Source organism: Mauremys reevesii, linkage group 9, assembly GCF_016161935.1.
Source record: "Mauremys reevesii isolate NIE-2019 linkage group 9, ASM1616193v1, whole genome shotgun sequence".
NCBI classification, from domain to species: Eukaryota; Metazoa; Chordata; order Testudines; family Geoemydidae; genus Mauremys; species Mauremys reevesii.
The window spans coordinates 31,162,283-31,180,079 of NC_052631.1; the positions used below are offsets into that span (position 1 = coordinate 31,162,283).

The window sequence follows — 17,797 nt, forward strand, 5'->3', positions numbered from 1 at the left end:
TTACTTGTGCCCAAGAAGAAAGACATGAGGACCACAGCCATCTCCAAGTCCCAAATACAATGAACACACTAAAATGCATGTTGTGACTAAAGTACCATAGAGAATAAAACTCTGCTTTACAGGAACCTGAACCACACTTCTAGGTATATTTTATCCCATCTCAAGGCAGGGGGGTGGACTATGTGACTTTATGACATCTCTTTCTGCCAACGTTTTTATGATTATAGACATGAAAATCTGAAGCAAAAGAAAAACTTTAGATTTTTTTCCCCAACTCCAAAGAAATGCCTTTGCATAACATAGTTCTATAGTCTGTTGGGCAGGTAGAAGGAGAAAAGGGAATTATTGGCTTACAGACAAATAAAGGGAATGACGTGGAAATATTAACAGATGGGTATCTATAGCTTCCAGCCAACTTCCTTAAATTCCTAGGCTAACATATCTTGATGTGGTGTGTAATGCACTGGAAATGATAAGCTCGCTCCTAAATATTTGTTTCAAGTATATGTTTTTATTATCTAATACAACCATATTTTTCCAATTTTTTTTCTCTTTCCTTTTTTGGAGTATATGACATAACATATACAGTGCACAGCTTTTATGTTTGGATTATATACTAACACCACTCAAGTCAAGAAATTGATCATCCTCTTGTCTTAGAACATAGTCATTCAAATTAAAATGCTGATGGACAATTCAGAATCTCTCTACAGAAGGAGATCAAAAGGCCTGATGTTTAAATTCCACTTGGGATATGCATAATTCCATAGTACAGAAAATATATTACTTTTACAAGAAATATTTTATAAGAACTTCCTCAAAAGGGGGAACATTGACAAAAGCCCCATCTCTCTATCAGCCCCAGGATCAGTTATGGTTATAGGCCACTGTGGCTGCCTGTGCCTTTTGGCCTTAAAACTCACTAATTATCTGATATCCAACCCAGAATGTTAGGAGAGCACTGCCTCAACAGTATTACTGCCAAACAATCCTCTGTCATAAATGTGTGTTTTTCATATTAAAAAAATACAGGAGTCTCACATTTTCTCAATTATAGTTTGTCAACTGGAATTATACACAAGCATATGAAGATATGGTACCCTCTATCACAGAAAGCTCACAAAGCCTTTACTTGCCATTGTAAGCAGAATAAAAGTCACAAATAATTATGATGTTTAATAATAATTCTGATACAAACACCTTACAGTTGGAAACAGTAAATTCAGGAAGAACATAAAATATCAAGATCAATTTAAAATAGGATATGAAAAAAACTCTCTCACAGGGTACATCTACACTGCAGCTGGGAGGGTACTTCTCAACACAAGTCGCTAGACATATGCCAGCTCTGCTCAAGCTAGTGTGCTAGAAATAGCTGTGTAGCTGGGGTAGTGTGGGCAACAACTTGGGCTAGCTGCCTGAGTACAAACCTGCCTGGGCTCCCTAGATACATACTCAGATGGTTAGAAAAAGCCACAACCTGTGCTACCCACAGCTACGCTGCTACTTTTAGCAAGTCTCTCTATTGTTACTCCTAGGGGAATTGTGCACCACTGGGCAATGCAGAATTTTGCAGAAATTCATGTTGTGCGTGCAGAATTTCCTTTCCCCCACATAAATGGGCTGCAGTGCTGCTGGTTGCCACTAGGGGCCGCTGGACCCGACAGAGCCCAGTTCTCACACATAGAGGACACTGCTGGGGGGAGGGGGCGGGAGCTAGAGGGTTCCCAGCAGCTTCTATTCCCTGCACACCTTGAGAGGAGATGGCAGTGAGCATCAGGCTGTTTCTCCTTGGGTTCTGAGGAGTAAGGGAGCAGGTGTCTGGGTTGGGAGGAGCATCTCTGGGCTAAGGGGGGCCCTGCAGCTGGGCTCTGGGGACAGAAGGGGGCAGAGAAACAGGAACGGGATTGTTATAGGGGTTTCTTTAACTTTCTACTCCTGGGGGGAATTTTGTGTGTGTCTGTATTGTTACCAACATACTTGCTGATAGGTATTTTGAAATAAATTATCAAAATAATTGAAACTGACATTATGTAGTGTTATTTTGACAAATAAAATTAGCAGAATTTTAAAACGTGCACAACATTTTTAATCTTTATTGCAGAATTTTTAATACTTTTTTGGCGCAGAATTCGCCCAGGAGTACTATTGTGCTGGAAAACACATTCACAGCTGTGGTGTATACATACTCTAAAAGAGAGCCTTCTGAATGCACATCTTCCAATGTCCAGGCATAGTGTATGTTCTTACATAGAAATAATTGTACAGTATTTCCATTTGTTTTAATGGACATGAAATATTCAGCCTGGCAAACAAGTAACATTCATGCTCTAGACTGATATCTAATTCTTGTTAAAAATTATGTTTTCCTATGCCAAAGAACAACTGTGTGTAATCCAGATACACAAGGTTTTCTGAACACTACTCAAAATTAAGAGGCTAATTAAAAAAATCCCAAATCCCAAGAGTTGCATATTGCAAATGTACACACAGGGTGCTACCTGAAAAATCTTAACATGTTTTGAGAGGACATAACTATTTTAAACAGATCCATGAAAGTTCTGGAGATGGGTAGCTTACTTTGGGTCTATGTCCAGAGTTCAGCATCCACAGTACCCTGCAATTTTCAGGGAACAAATCACAAATTTCATTTCCCAATGTTTTACAGTTGTTAATATTCAGTCAACAGCATCATGTACAAAAACATTTTTGGAGTCATGCAGTCTTCTGCAACCTACTTTAAATCATATACTGGTTAAATTTCTATTACGAAAGCACCGGGTATATTTAAGTATTGTTAAGATCTCCATCTTTTCCCACAACTTGAAAAAACAGTAACCAAGAGGGACAAAACAGCAAATATAGGGGAAATAAATGCAACATGCTAGCTATGAAGACCCGAAGCCCGACAGCTAATGTGACCTGTCAAAATCCATATTTTGGGGAACATTTATTGTAAAATGCTATATACATATTTTACATACTGGTACATTACACACTTCAAAAGCTTAAAAGAATGACAGTTTTTGCATTCATTTCCGCATCTTTTGAACTTAGCTGAAACTCGTGCAAATACATTTTCAAATTTAAGGTTGTGCAAAAAATTTGCTTTTCTATTTGGTCTGGCAACAGACTTAGGCCAACACTTTCAACTGTGAGTACCTAAAGTTAGACATGTTCCTTTTAAAATCTGGATCTTAGTTTCTTGGATAAAACATAGCATATTTAGATGTCCGAAAGCCAAGCAGATCCCTCATTTCATTTCGGAACTTTGATAAATCTTGCCGCAGTTCATTGAGATTTTCCACAGTTGCTTGATCCATGCTTTGCATCTTTTGTCTCATGGAGGTTAAGTAACGATGGACTAAACAACACATCACCTTTTGGTAATTCTCATCCCTCTTTTGCTTCAGATTTCTCCATTCCTTTAAACAAATATACAGGTTTACTAAACAAAAAGGGATTTATTTTAATGTATTTATTTAATTTTTGAGCCCTGAAGCCTGTATACAATTGCACAGACAGCATCACATATGTGCACACAAATTGGAAATCTCTATGTACCAATTCTCAACTTGTGTACATGTATGTGACACTGTGTGCAGCCTTTTGAGATAAAAATGAGGCCTACAATGCCCAATTTGTGAAGCAGAAACGAAGGTCTTTTAATCTATCTGGCTTGAAAAAAGTTATACAGATGTACGAGATTTCCATCTAGTCATTAATAGTATTTCTGTACTTAAATGTATGTTCTGTACAGTCTTTCAATCTGGTTTGCTTGAAATATTTTTGGCTGCAAGAAGGAGCAGTAGCAATTAGTATACATAATTATAGGGTACATTAACTATGTTTATTTAAAGAAAATGTAAAACCAAAAAAATTAAGAGACTCCAGTGTTCCTTTTTTGGTTATTTATTTTGACATGTCATGTGACATGTTTAAAATTAGTTGTCCCCCTCCCCACCTTCAGCATATTCTAACTGCACCATTTTCAAAATTATTACAAATTTCAACGCTGAAGAAAAAAGTGTTAATAGGTTTTACATCAAGCAGCAGGGCCATTAAATATTTGGTTAGCAGGTTTGGTTTTATTGAAACATGGAAAATTATGCCAGCCTTAATTAAAAACCTCAATTAAAATCTGAAATAATTTTTTTTTTGGTTCCTGTTCTGTGCTGACATTTATATTTTGGATTCACAGGCTAACAGAGATTAAGGCCAGAAGGAACCATTAGATCATCTGGTCTGATTATATCACAGGCCATTATATTTCACCCAGTTACCCCATCTTGAGTTTAACAACTTGTGTTTGACTAAAGCATCGTCTAGAAAGACATCCAATCTTGATTTGAAGACACAATCCACCACTTCTCTTGGTAGTTCGTTTCAAAGGTTAAGCACTCTCAAATTAGAAATGAGGAACACATTTTAAACAATGAATTTTCTGGCTTCAGCTTCCAGCTATCATTGGTTCTTATCATGCCTTTTCCCGCTAGATTAAATAAGCCTTTAGTATCCCATATTTTCTCCCTGTGAAGATACTTATATGCTGTAATCAAGTCAATCTTCTTTCTGATAAACTACACAGATTGAGATCTTTAAATCTCTCATTGTTGTAGGGCATTTTCTCCAGCCTTGTAATCATTTTTGTGGTATTTGTCTGCACCCTCTTCAATATTTCAACAACCTTTCTAAAATGCAGGCACCAGAACTGTTACATGGTATTCTATTATTGATCTCACCGATCCCATATACGGAGATAAAAATCACCTCCCTACGCCTGCTGACTACTTCCCTATTTATACATCCAAAGATCACATTAGCTCTTTTTTGTCACAGTATCACACTGGAGCTCATGTTGAGTTGCTTGTCCAACAGGACCCTTAAATCCTTTACATAATCACTGCATTCCAGAATTTACAGTCCCCTGTTCTACAGGTATGGCCTGCATTATTTGCTCCTGGGTGTATAACTTTGTATTGGCTGTATTTAAAACACATTTTGTCTGAATGAGCCCAGGTTACCAAGCAATCCCAATCGCTCTGTATGATTGGCCTGTTGTCATCATTATTTACCACTCAACCTATCTTTGTGTCAGCCACCAATTTTCTCAGCAGTGATTTTATATTTACTTCGAGATTATTGACAAAAATGCTGAATAGCATCAGGCTTCTTACTGATCACTACAGAACCCCACTACATCCTCCCCCTGCCTCCCCACATTTGATAAGGATTCCCCACTGACAACTATTTTTTGAGCTGCATCAGTTAGCCAGTTCTTATTTCATTTAATGTGGGCTCTGCAGATATTGTATAGTGCTAATTTTTAATCAGTGTGTCATGCGGTACTACATCAAAGATCTTATATAAATATATTACATTTACTCAGTTACTTTCATCAGCTAAACTTATCTCTTCAAAGAATTACATCAGGTTTGTTTGATAAGAACTATTTTCCATAAAAATCATGTTGATGGGCAATTATATTCTTACTCTTTAATTCTTCATCAACTGAATCCCCTATCAGCTTAACCATTATTTTGAATATAACTAAGACTATACTTAGAATATATTATTGTGATTTATTTATGATACCACCCACAGCATGATAGGAACTTCCAGAGTAGACAAAAAGATAAATTCTCTTAGGTTCATTTTAGCAAGGAATATTTGTATGATTGTTAACATACACTTAACTTTCCAGACAATTTCTTACCTTTAGGCTATTCTGACGTTTGACTTTGCCAGTCGAAGTATGAGAGCCAATCCATTTACTAAGACTGTTGAAGAGATAGCAGATAGTCTTGGGAGAGGGAATGACATTGAAAGGTGGAGGTAGTGTGCATTTATCATCAAAGTAGCTAAGCCAAAGCTTGGCACGAGCGAATTTCCATTCTTTGTCTTCATGATTCTAAAATATCAGAAATTTTAAGATAAGTGGTAAAATGAACAAGAGAGTCTGCAAAAAAATATGTAATGTTATGAGAATTTATGTTAGTAACTTTATGTGGTTTACATTTTCCAGTACCTTAAACACTAACAATGAATAAATTCACCAATATAGGCTATGGCATAAAAAAAGTCAACTATTAGTGTGTATAACTCACATGTTAAATGCACTTTAAAGAAATATCTAAAATAAGCAAAAGGTTCAATGAACTGACAAAAACTGATTCTATACTCAGCTGCCATTAGACGTAATCTTTAATTCCCACATGTCCGCACTTTAAAAATTTTAACACTACAATACTTTGATACAATTAAAACACAGAAAATAAACAAGCCAAACATTCTAGTCTGATCTCTGCCATTCAGTTCATGACCCTACAAATACTTATGCATGTGAACTCATAGAAACTACTTGCGTGCATAAAGTTACTCATGAGTGTGTTTCCACAGTCAGGTATTAGACCAGAATCCTCAGTGTAAAGACTAACACTCTCTTGTACAGCACCAAGAACATTGCGGACACTTTGACTTAAAAAATAATATATAATAATTAATTTACTTACTGCTATCAGCTGAAAGCTTTTATGAAGCATCGCCACTAAGAGCTTGGTAAGGACAATCACAACCACTACATTGTAGGTACCAACAATAACAGCGCCCACAAAAGACTGCAATTCTTCACCGTAGCTAAATCTAGTGACAAAGATTGCTACATGTGCTAGGGAGAATATGTACCAGAACAGAGCAAAGCAGGTGCCAATAAATCTACAAAAACAAAATAATCTATGGTTAGATCACATATTAAAAAACCTTCACACAAATGTAAAAGAAATTAACATGTGAATTCAATTATTCAGCATGAACTGCCAGCCTCATTCAATTATTACTAATTAAGGGCCAGACGGATACTGTTATTTATGTTGAATAGTTCTTTACATCATAAGCAGTCCCACTTAAATCAGCAGGGCTACTTATAGAGTAAGGTTCTACAGACTTGTCAGTAAGGGTATCACAATCTGGCCCTAACTGGTGATATATCAGAGCCTCTCTTTCCATTTCATTACATTTAAAATAGTAGTTTTCCCTAGAATACTTTTTGTCTCAACCCTTCCTCTCCAAAAAAAAAAAAAAAAAAAAAACCAGACAATATCTAGATGCAACATTGGCTTAATCCAATGCCCAACACAGTGACTATAAAGACTCTCATTGACTTTACTGAATTTTGGATCAGGTCCTATGTGAGTGAGGTTCACTATTTAATGGTAACTGATCAACATAATAACATGAGACACTACCAATGAAGAAGTTATAGTTCTCCCAGAGAGACAGTTACCAAGCAATTTAACTTTACAATCTCAGTGGACGCATATGAAACATTTTTATTATCTGCAGAACACTGAGTTTATAAGCCATACTGTAGTATATATCTTCAAGGCACTTTGATTTCAACTTAATGTCCAGCTGCAACAGAGACACTTCACAATATATTAAAATACAATGAACCTCAAATTTCTTATCACTACAGTTTAAACAGGTATAGTTTAGGAAAAAACAAACATTTTTGAGTCTTTATAGTTCATCTTGAAGTTGTTAATGTAGGAAGGAACATATGGATCAACCCACAGTGTGCAATTTTTCTGCTTATTAGAATTCCTTATGAAAAAATTGTCACTGTGCATACACTCCCAAATTCAATGTCTGTCATTCTACAATTTAAAAAATACCAAAGCACTCCAATCTATATTATTATTTTAACTGCCTTCAAAAAAATTTTAAAGACATCTTTAGCTGATTGAAATGGAAGAAAGTATCTGTAAACTGAAACTTTTCTATGTTTCTTCTTTTACAATTTTGTACTTACAAGCATAAAAACCAATTGTAGTAGGCAGTATGGTAGGTTAGCATAGTAGCTTTTCATCACTTGATATCCAAATACTAATCCAATAAGTACAGCAAAGCTCGTGTAATAACAGCACTTCTTTGCTCAAGTTGGTGCTATTAACTCCTCACTTCATATGCATTAAATTTGTTTACCCCGCTAAGCTTACCTAGGGTAGGTCTTGTAGGCAATTTTTTATCCCAGTACTAGTTTTTAATATCAGAGAAAATGGAATTTCATAATGGATTGTTAGGAATCACGATACTCCACAGACTGCCTGCACTGTAACAACAGCGTGCTAATACTGTTATATACTATAAGTGGGAGTAGCCACATTATATCTTTTTTTATTACAAGTGTGGACAGGAGGAAACAGTTTAATTGTGTTAGGGAATGGCATTTTAGCCTCATAGGCTGAGGCCTGGTCTACACTAGGCGTTTAAATCGGTTTTAGGAGCGTAAAACCGATTTAACGCCACAACCGTCCACACTAGGAGGCACCTTATATCGATTTTAATGGCTCTTTAAACCGGTTTCTGTACTCCTCCCTAACGAGAGGAGTAACGCTAGTATCGGTATTACCATATCGGATTAGGGTTAGTGTGGCCGCTGATCGACGGTATTGGCCTCCGGGCGGTATCCCACAGTGCACCAGTGACCGCTCTGGACAGCATTCTGAACTCGGATGCACTGGCCAGGTAGACAGGAAAAGCCCCGCGAACTTTTGAAATTCATTTCCTGCTTCCCCAGCATGGAGATCTCATCAGCACAGGTGACCACGCACAGCTCATCAGCACAGTTAACAATGCAGTCTCCTGAGAATCGTAAAAGAGCCCCAGCATGGACTGCACGGGAGGTACTGGATCTGATCACTATCTGGGGAGAGGATTCAGTGCTAACAGAACTGCGTTCCAAAAGACGAAATGAAAAAGTATTTGAAAGAATTTCTAAGGCTATGACGGATAAAGGCCACAGCAGGGACTCAGTGCAGTGCAGAGTGAAAGTTAAGGAGCTCAGACAAGGCTACCAGAAAACCAAAGAAGCAAACGGAAGGTCCGGGGCAGGTCGAAAAACATGCCGCTTCTATGCTGAGCTGCATGCAATTTTAGGGGGCTGCGCCACAAGTACCCCACCCCTGATCGTGGATTCCGAGGTGGGGGTTGTAATCTCTGCCATGGCTGAGGATTATGCAGACGGGGAAGATGAAGAAGAGGAGGAAGACCTAGCAGAGAGCACACAGCACTCCATGAGCCCCAACAGCCAGGAGCTTTTTATCACCCTGACGGAATTACCGTCCTCCCAGCCCTCACAAGCCACTATCCCAGACAATGACGCCATGGAAGGGAGCTCTGGTGAGTGTACCTTTGCAAATAGCAAACATTGTTTTTTAAGCAAGCGTTTTTTAATGATTGATTTGCCCTGAGGACTTGGGATGCATTCGCAGACAGTATAGTTACTTAGAAAAGTTTGTTAACATGTCCGGGGATTGAGAGGAAATCCTCCAGGGACATCTCGATGAAGCGCTCCTGTAGGTACTCCAGAAGCCTTTGCAGAAGGTTTCTGGGCAAGGCAGCCTTGTTCCGCCCACCATGGTAGGACACTTTACCACGCCATGCATGTAGCAAGTAATCAGGTATCATTGCGTGGCAAAGCATCGCAGCGTATGGTCCCGGTGACTGCTGGCATTCAAGAAGCATCCGCTCTTTATCTTGTTCTGTTATCCTCAGCAAAGTGATATCGTTCAGGATAACCTGGTTAAAAATCAGGAATTTAAGTAAGGGGGGTGGCCATTTTTCTACTGGGTTCGTGGACTGCAGCAGCTTAAAAAAAAAACTTTCCTGCACGTAGCGAAGCGGGGGGAGGGGAGGAGTGAAATGCCGATGATCTTTTCTGTGTTTGGTCACCGGCGATCTTCCCCAAGCTACCAGACACGCAGTGGGGGGGATGGGGGTGGGAAGGTTGTTGATTAGCAGGGAGCTAGCGTGGTATTAGCCATGCGTTGGGGGGGAGGGGTAAATCACTACAGAAGCCGAAAGACAGTGGCTTACCATGGCCGCATGCAAGCTGAATTCTGATGCCTGGACCTGTGTCTGTGAGATCTGTAACTCCAGAGCTGCAAGCACTCACTATTAAGATGAAAAATGCGACCTTGTAGGGAAATCACATGTGCTAGGTGAATAGTGCTGTTCACTGTGAAAGAGTATAACCATTGTTCTGTAAAATGTATCTTTCTAAATATTTATCTCCCTCATGCAGCTGCAAATTTTTCAACCATCCCTCCTCCATCCCAAAGGCTAGCACAGATAAGGCGGAGGAAAAAGAAGACGCGAGATGAGATGTTCTCGGATATTATGGAAGTTACACGCAATGAAAGAGCTCATCTGAATGAGTGGAAGGACGTGGTTTCAAATTACAGGAAAGAGGCTAGTGAACGTGAGGACAGGAGGGATGAACGTGAGGACAGGAGGGACAACCGAGATGAGAGGTGGCGGCAGGAAGACCGGCAGGAAAATCAGCGGTGGCGGCAGGAAGATCAGCGGTGGCGGGATGCAACTCTGGGGCTGCTGCGTGATCAAACTGACATGCTCCGGCGTCTTGTGGAGCTTCAGGAACGGCAGCAGGATCACAGAGTGCCGCTGCAGCCCCTGTATAACCACCCTCAACCCTCACCATGTTCCACATCCTCCTCACCCAGACGTGTAAGAACGCGTGGGGGGAGGCTCCGTGCACCCACCCACTCCACCCCCGTGGACAGCCCAACCAGAAGGATGTCGTTACTGTGAATTTTTTTTTTAAATGGCCTTCTCCATCCCTCCTATCCTCCTCCCAAACCACACCCTTACTTCTCTCCCTCTTTTTATAATGAATCAATAAAGAATTCATGCTTTTTAAATGGAGAGTGACTTTATTTGCATAAGTAAGCTGTACTCGAAGGGGGAGGGGGAGTTGCTTACAGGGACTGAGTCAATCAAGGGGGTTGGGTGTTCATCAACAAACACAGCAGTCACACTGTACCCTGGCCATTGATGAAGCTCGTTTTCAAAGCTTCTCTGATGCGCACCGCTTCCTGGTGTGCTCTTCTAATCTCCCTGGTGTCTGGCTGCGCGTAATCCCCCATAAAGGTCTCCCCCTTACTCTCACAGAGATTGTGGAGAATACAGCAAGCAGTAATAACATAGGGGACATTGGTTTGGCTGAGGTCTGAGCGAGTCAGTAATGTCCGCCAGCACGCCTTTAAACGGCCAAATGCACATTCCACCACTATTCTGCACTTGCTCAGCCTGTAATTGAACAGATCCTGACCACTGTCCAGGCTGCCTGTGTATGGCTTCATGAGCCATGGCATCAAGGGGTAGGCTGGGTCCCCCAGGATAACGACAGGCATTTCAACATCCCCAACTGTTATTTTCTGGTCTGGGAAGTAAGTCCCTTGCTGCAGCCGTTTAAACAGAGTAGTGCTTCTGAAGACGCGAGCGTCATGAACCCTCCCTGGCCATCCCACGTGGATGTTTGTGAAACATCCCTTGTGATCTACCAGTGCTTGCAGCACCATTGAAAAGTACCCCTTCCGGTTTACGTACTGGGTGCCCTGGCGCTGCGGTGCCAAGATAGGGATATGGGTTCCATCTATCGCCCCCCCCCCACAGTTAGGGAATCCCAGTGCAGCAAAGCCATCCCTGCACGTTTCCCAGAGTCACAACCTTTCGTAGCAGCAGCTTAGTGATTGCTTTGGCTACTTGCATCACAGCAGCCCCCACAGTAGATTTTCCAACTCCAGATTGATTCCCGACTGACCGGTAGCTGTCTGGCGTTGCAAGCTTCCACAGGGCTATCGCCACTCGCTTCTCTACTGTGAGGGCTGCTCTCATCTTGGTATTATGGCGTTTCAGGGCAGGGGCAAGCAAGTCACAAAGTTCCATGAAAGTGCCCCACGCATGCAAAGTTTCGCAGCCACTGGGAATCGTCCCACACCTGCAACACAATGCGGTCCCACCAGTCAGTGCTTGTTTCCCGGGCCCAAAATCGGCGTTCAATGGATAGAATCTGCCCCATTACCATCAGGATCTCCAAAGCGCAGGGGCCCGCGGTTTGAGAGAATTCTGTGTCTACGTCCTCATCACTGTCATCGCCGCGCTGCCGTATCCGCCTCCTCCTCGCCTCGGATTGAAGGTCCTGGTTCACCATAGACTGCACGAGAGTGCGCGAGGTGTTTAAAACATTCACGATTGCGGTATGGAGCTGAGCAGGGTCCATGCTTGCTGTGCTATGGCGTCTGCACAGTTCACCAAGCAAAAAAAGGTGCGAAACGGTTGTCTGCTGCTCAGGGAGGGAGGGGTGAGGCTGTACCCAGAACCACCCGCGACAATGATTTTTGCCCCATCAGGCACTGGGATCTCAACCTGGAAATGCCAAGGGGCGGGGGAGGCTGCGGGAACTATGGGATAGCTATGGGATAGCTACCCACAGTGCAACGCTCCAGAAATCGACGCTAGCCTCGGACCATGGACACACACCACCGATTTAATGTGTTTAGTGTGGCCGCGCGCACTCGATTTTATAAAATCTGTTTTACAAAACCGGTTTATGCAAATTCGGAATAGTCCCGTAGTGTAGACGTACCTTGAGTCTACGCTGTGTTTTTTGTGAGATTCAAACCACTCACGTTATACTGGTGAATAGACTTGATGCTTGTGTTTCTACCAGTGTGTTATCTATCCTTACTTAGAGACCTGTCAATACATCAATGTTCAGTTGATACCATTGGTGGAGCTGCAACTATGGTGAATCCAGGTCATAAATTTCCAGTATACATACACCACTCAGGTAAACGACCTGCAGCAGATTTTTTAAATTAAATATTTTATTTAACATTCTAAAACTCACGAATGGAATGTGTCATTGCTTTGCTGTTCACAGAAGATCCCTGCACAGTCCTTGTCTTCATTTACAGGAAATCCTTTGTCATACAGTTGGGTCAATCCAATTGTGAATGAGAACAAGACAAGAAGGAACATTCCTAGGAATTTTCCAAAGTCTTGCAACATCTGCCCCATTGAAATCTGTGGAACAGATTACCAATTTCCATTAACAATGAAATAATAACTTATCAATATTCCTTCACTTAGTCCCTACCAGAAAAAATATTGTGAATACTACATTTTTTAATTGAATGTCAATACCATTGTATCAGAATTCAGGACTGTAGCCAAGAATAGACAATATCAGGTATATTTAGGATATAGAGATGAAATAAGTATTTTTTAACATTGTAACACATAGCTAACAGGCCTGTAAGATATTAGGCTTAGACAAACAAGGCCTCAGGCCTAAAAAAGGCAGATTTGAGTAGCTATCTGAGGAGTAGTTTAAATCATTTTTCAAAACAAATTAAATTGGTACATTTTTCCAGGATAGATAAGGCCTAAGTGCATTATTAGGTCTATGTAAAAATGTATGACATTTAAACAAACATACAGTATGTGCTGTTTCCCATTTTTAAGTTCTACAAAGTTATTCCACCATCTAATATTTACAGCACATATGATGGCCCTTACATCACGGGGTATGTGAGCTCTAAAACAGATTTAACCATGTAAAAGTGTAACCCTAATCCCTGAGTCACTATGAATACACACGACAGACAGACACAACTGACTTCCTCCAGAAACTCTTCAACATTAACAACCTCCCTCAGAACACCATCTTTGCCTCCCTATACACCAATATGCCTCACAACGACTGAATCGTTGTCTGCGTCAAATATCTACAATACAATGGACAGCACTCAGATATACACCCCAAACTCATTGCTAAACTCATCCATTTTATCCTAATCCATAACAATTTTATATAACAAACACACACTTTGTTCAAGCTATGGAAACAGCCCTGGATACTAGGATGGCTCCCCAATATGCCAACCTCTTCACTGGCTAACTTAAGGAGAAATTTCTGGACAAATGTACCATGAAACCAATGATACCCCTGCAACACATCAATGATAGTCTGTCCAGGGGATCAAAATATCTAAACTCCTCATAGATTTCCACCACAACTTCAACAACCACCATGTGTCCATTAAATTCTCCCTAGAACAGTCCCACACCAGCATCAACTTCCTGGAAATCACAATAAGGTGCAACAGTATAACCCTACAGACAACTATATACAAAAAACCAACAGATCACAATACTTACCTTCACAGATTGAATAACCACTCCGAACACACCAAGAAATCGGTTATCTACAGCCAGGCCTATTGATACCACAGAATATGCTCCAAGAAAAAAAAAAGTTAGAAACACCACTTAAAACCACCTTCACCAAACAAGGACACTCCACCAGAGAAGCATATCGCATCATGTAATGAGCTACCCAAATATCCCAACAGAATCTGCTTCAATACAGAAATAAAACCCCTTCTGAAAGTACACCCCCTAATTGTCACCTACCACCCCACTCTGGAACCTATGTGGAACATAATTAACCAATTACAACCCACACAATGGAGACCACATCCTCAAATAAATCTTTCCCGAGTCCCCCTCTTCTGGCCTTCAAACTCCTCCCCAACCTCACCATCAGAAGAAAGCTCCAGACGAGGACCCACCAACTCAAAGTGGCACCACGTCCTGCCATAACAACAGATGCAATACCTGCAGATATATCTCCACTACTATGATGATCAATATCTTCCACAATACCTTTTCAAGATCCATGGGCCCTACACATGTGGTTTACCTCATCCACTGCACTAAATGCTCCAACAACAACTACATGGGTGAAAACAGACAATCCTTACGCTCTCAAATGAACTCACACAGAAAAACGATAAAAGACAAAAACACCATAATCACCCATGGGTGAACATTTTTCACAAAATGATAACTCCATATCTGACTTCTTAGTCTTCACCCTCAAAAGAAACCTGCACAACACATTCAAAAGACAAGCCTGCAAGCTTCAATATACAACTTCACTAGACACTAAAAATCCTGGTCTTAATAAGCCATAATTCTAGTGTCTTTATTACGACAATCTATAGCCCACTAACCCCTGTTTTTGTCCTAGGATTGCAGGGTGTTAACGGGCCACTTCACCTTGAATGATCCATTAGAATATGTGTTAACTACTTATGCTACATAATCTGTTCCAGTTTCGATTTAGCTGTGACACTCGGAGTACCTTTCCCAGACCTGAAGACAAGATCTGTGTAGCATAAAAGCTTTTCTCTATCACCAACAGAAGTTAGTCTAATAAAGCTCAGTGGTTTAAGCATTGGCCTGCTAAACCCAGGGTTGTGAGTTCAATCCTTGAGGTGGCCATTTAGGGATTTGGGGATTTAGTTAGGGGTTGGTCCTGCTTTGAGCAGGTGGTTGGACTAGATGACCTCCTGAGGTCCCTTCCAACCCTGATATTCTATGATTCTATGAAAAATATTATCTCACCCACCTTCTCTCTAATATCTGGGGACCAAAACAGCTATAATACCACGGAAAGACAGACAGACGAGCCATCATATGTGCTGCACTGTGGTCCACTGTGTTCTAAAGAGAGTGATTTTAGTTTTACTTCCATGCAGCTTTCTTGTTTTGGGGGCATGATATATATACTGGATCCAGAGAGTACACTGCTATTTTATAGGATGTATACATCTTTGGACTATATGAAAAGGAAGGGATCTCTGTACCAAGCTGTGATCTAGGACAGAGAGTAAGAGCTGTCAGATTTAGTATTTCCTTAAATTTCATAAATTTTCATCCTTTCAACACAAGTTACAAAACCCAGCAAAACAAAATTATGCCCCCAAAACATGAAAGGTGCATGGAAGTTTAAAAAAACAAAAAACACTTTCTTCAGAGTACAGTGGACCAGGCAACTAGTACACAGATCAAATACCTGTTACTCTAACTATAGTCACGCTATATCTTTCCAAGTGTTTATAATCTGTAGACAACTTGAAAGCTGAAAATGTTAGTATACAAAACCAAATTTTGTAAAAAGCTCTTTTTAATATATCTAGTATTAATAAACTTATAATTGACTTTTTTCTTAAAATAGGTTTCATAGGCCAACATGTAAAATGATTCAGTACTTAAAATATCTCTAACAGCCAACAGAACACAGTAGCTTCCCTTCATTTTTCACTGTTGGGGTGTCATACCATGTTTAATTACTACTATTTGAACTTGTGACCTACTTTTGGAAAATACTTTAAGAGTTGTTGCTCAAGTTGTACTGGTCAACAGTAATAACAAGATTCAGTGTGCAACTGAATAGGGTGACTGTTGACTATTTTTGTTTACTCAGAATTTTGACTTCACTACATAGCTGCCTAATAAAAATACATAAGAAAGATGTAGTACATAAACAGGTATGTTAAACAGCAAACCTCTTTAAAATGTAGGAGATACTTTACAGTACAAATACACTGAACATTAAACATAATACTCTTACTTTACCATCAATATGTTAAGTAGCTGTCTGAAAGTATGCAAATGCTTTTTCATTGTGTGAGCACGTGTGTGGGGGGAAGAAAAATGAGAAAAAGAAAAAGAAAAGTGGCAAAGTAACTGAGATACAGAACCATAGCTAGAGAGAGACAAAGGCAAGAGAAATAACTGTTTGGGAAGATTATAAAAAGAGGCAGTTAACAATCGGCTACAAAACAAATATTCTTTCTAAAGTAACTTCTATCTTGAATTTTTAAAAAAATTCAAGATGTGAAATTTCTATTACTTCTCCTTTTCAGAGCCCAATTAAGGGGCTACATTTTAATACAGAGCTAAAATAAATCTGTTAAAAGAATGTTGGGTTGCAAAGTCAAGCACCCTAAAGTTCGGAAATGCCAGATTTGAATGCTCAATCTTAAGTTTGCCTGCCCACCACCACTTGTGTCCATCCTGTACCCTGAATGAGGGAGGGGAATATGGAAAAACTAGTATATGATCATGCAATTAATGACTATATCAAAATACATATGTACAAGTTCAAGTCTAGCATTTTCTCTGACAGCAATATTATTTACCTGAAGTGGTCCTAGGATAGAACTGGTTGTATACATGAAGAAGAGTCGAAGGTAACTAAGAACATTAGCAAAAGCAAAGAGACCTTCTGCCACCAGTGTAGGATGGTATGCATCCCAGTCCTTTCTATCAGCAAAATCATGGAACTAGAGTTTCAAAAGAAAAAGCTGAAGTTACTTACATTATTAAAAACAAACAAACAAACAAAAAATCTATCACAAGTGTGATTCAAAGGTATTCTACAATAAATGGTGAGTTTGCCTTCAGACAATGCATCCTATATAGCTAAAACAACATTTCACACAAATACAAGCCAGAGTGGTTAGTAGATAGGGCACTGAACTGGGAGTCAGGTGACTTAGGTTCAATTCAAGGCTCTGCCACTCACCTATACTGTGTGAGCTTGGGAAAGTCACTTCTCTGGGTGTTGTTTTCCTTCTTACTCTGTATTACCTATTTAGGTTGTAAACTCTTTAAAATAGGGACTCTCACTACTGTATGAACAGCACCTACCATACAGGGCCCGGATATAGGCACTACCGTTAAACAAATAACAATAAGCAAAAAAATACTGTAAGACACAGAACAAACCAACTTATATAAATGATGACAGACTTGCAGGTCTTAACCAATTTTGGAAGGGGAGAGGACTCAGAGATAATGGTTCCTTTAGAATGATGGATGTCTTATGAGTATACACACACTTCTACCCTTCACACATCTGATATCTGCCACTTTCAAGAGGTCACACTTGAGAAATCATAAGCAGTAAGAAACAGATCAAAAGAGAGGGAGGGCAGGAGTGAGCATACATAATACTGGCATTCATTATTTAATGGCAGGCCATAAGACTATGGTATGGCTGAAAGCTGCATCTGCAGACAGGAGCATATCTGGCCCAAATGATAGCAATCAGTCCAGGATTACTTATACTGAAAGATGA

The 17,797-nt window shown here is 40.1% G+C and overlaps 1 protein-coding gene across 4 annotated transcripts in view; it reads right to left on the minus strand.

The window, feature by feature from the left end:
• Positions 1-1,150: 1,150 nt before the first annotated feature.
• Positions 1,151-17,797, minus strand: part of TRPC1 (transient receptor potential cation channel subfamily C member 1) — a 45,014-nt gene continuing 28,367 nt past the window's right edge. For all 4 annotated transcript variants that reach the window (XM_039489080.1, XM_039489077.1, XM_039489079.1 and 1 more), the window contains exons 9-13: positions 16,857-17,000; positions 12,713-12,888; positions 6,513-6,714; positions 5,717-5,911; positions 1,151-3,425 (exon numbers count right to left, since the gene is read on the minus strand). In XM_039489080.1, coding sequence (XP_039345014.1) covers positions 3,198-3,425; positions 5,717-5,911; positions 6,513-6,714; positions 12,713-12,888; positions 16,857-17,000 — 945 coding nt within the window. In that variant the 3' untranslated portion in view covers positions 1,151-3,197. The remainder of the gene's footprint in view (positions 3,426-5,716; positions 5,912-6,512; positions 6,715-12,712; positions 12,889-16,856; positions 17,001-17,797) is intronic.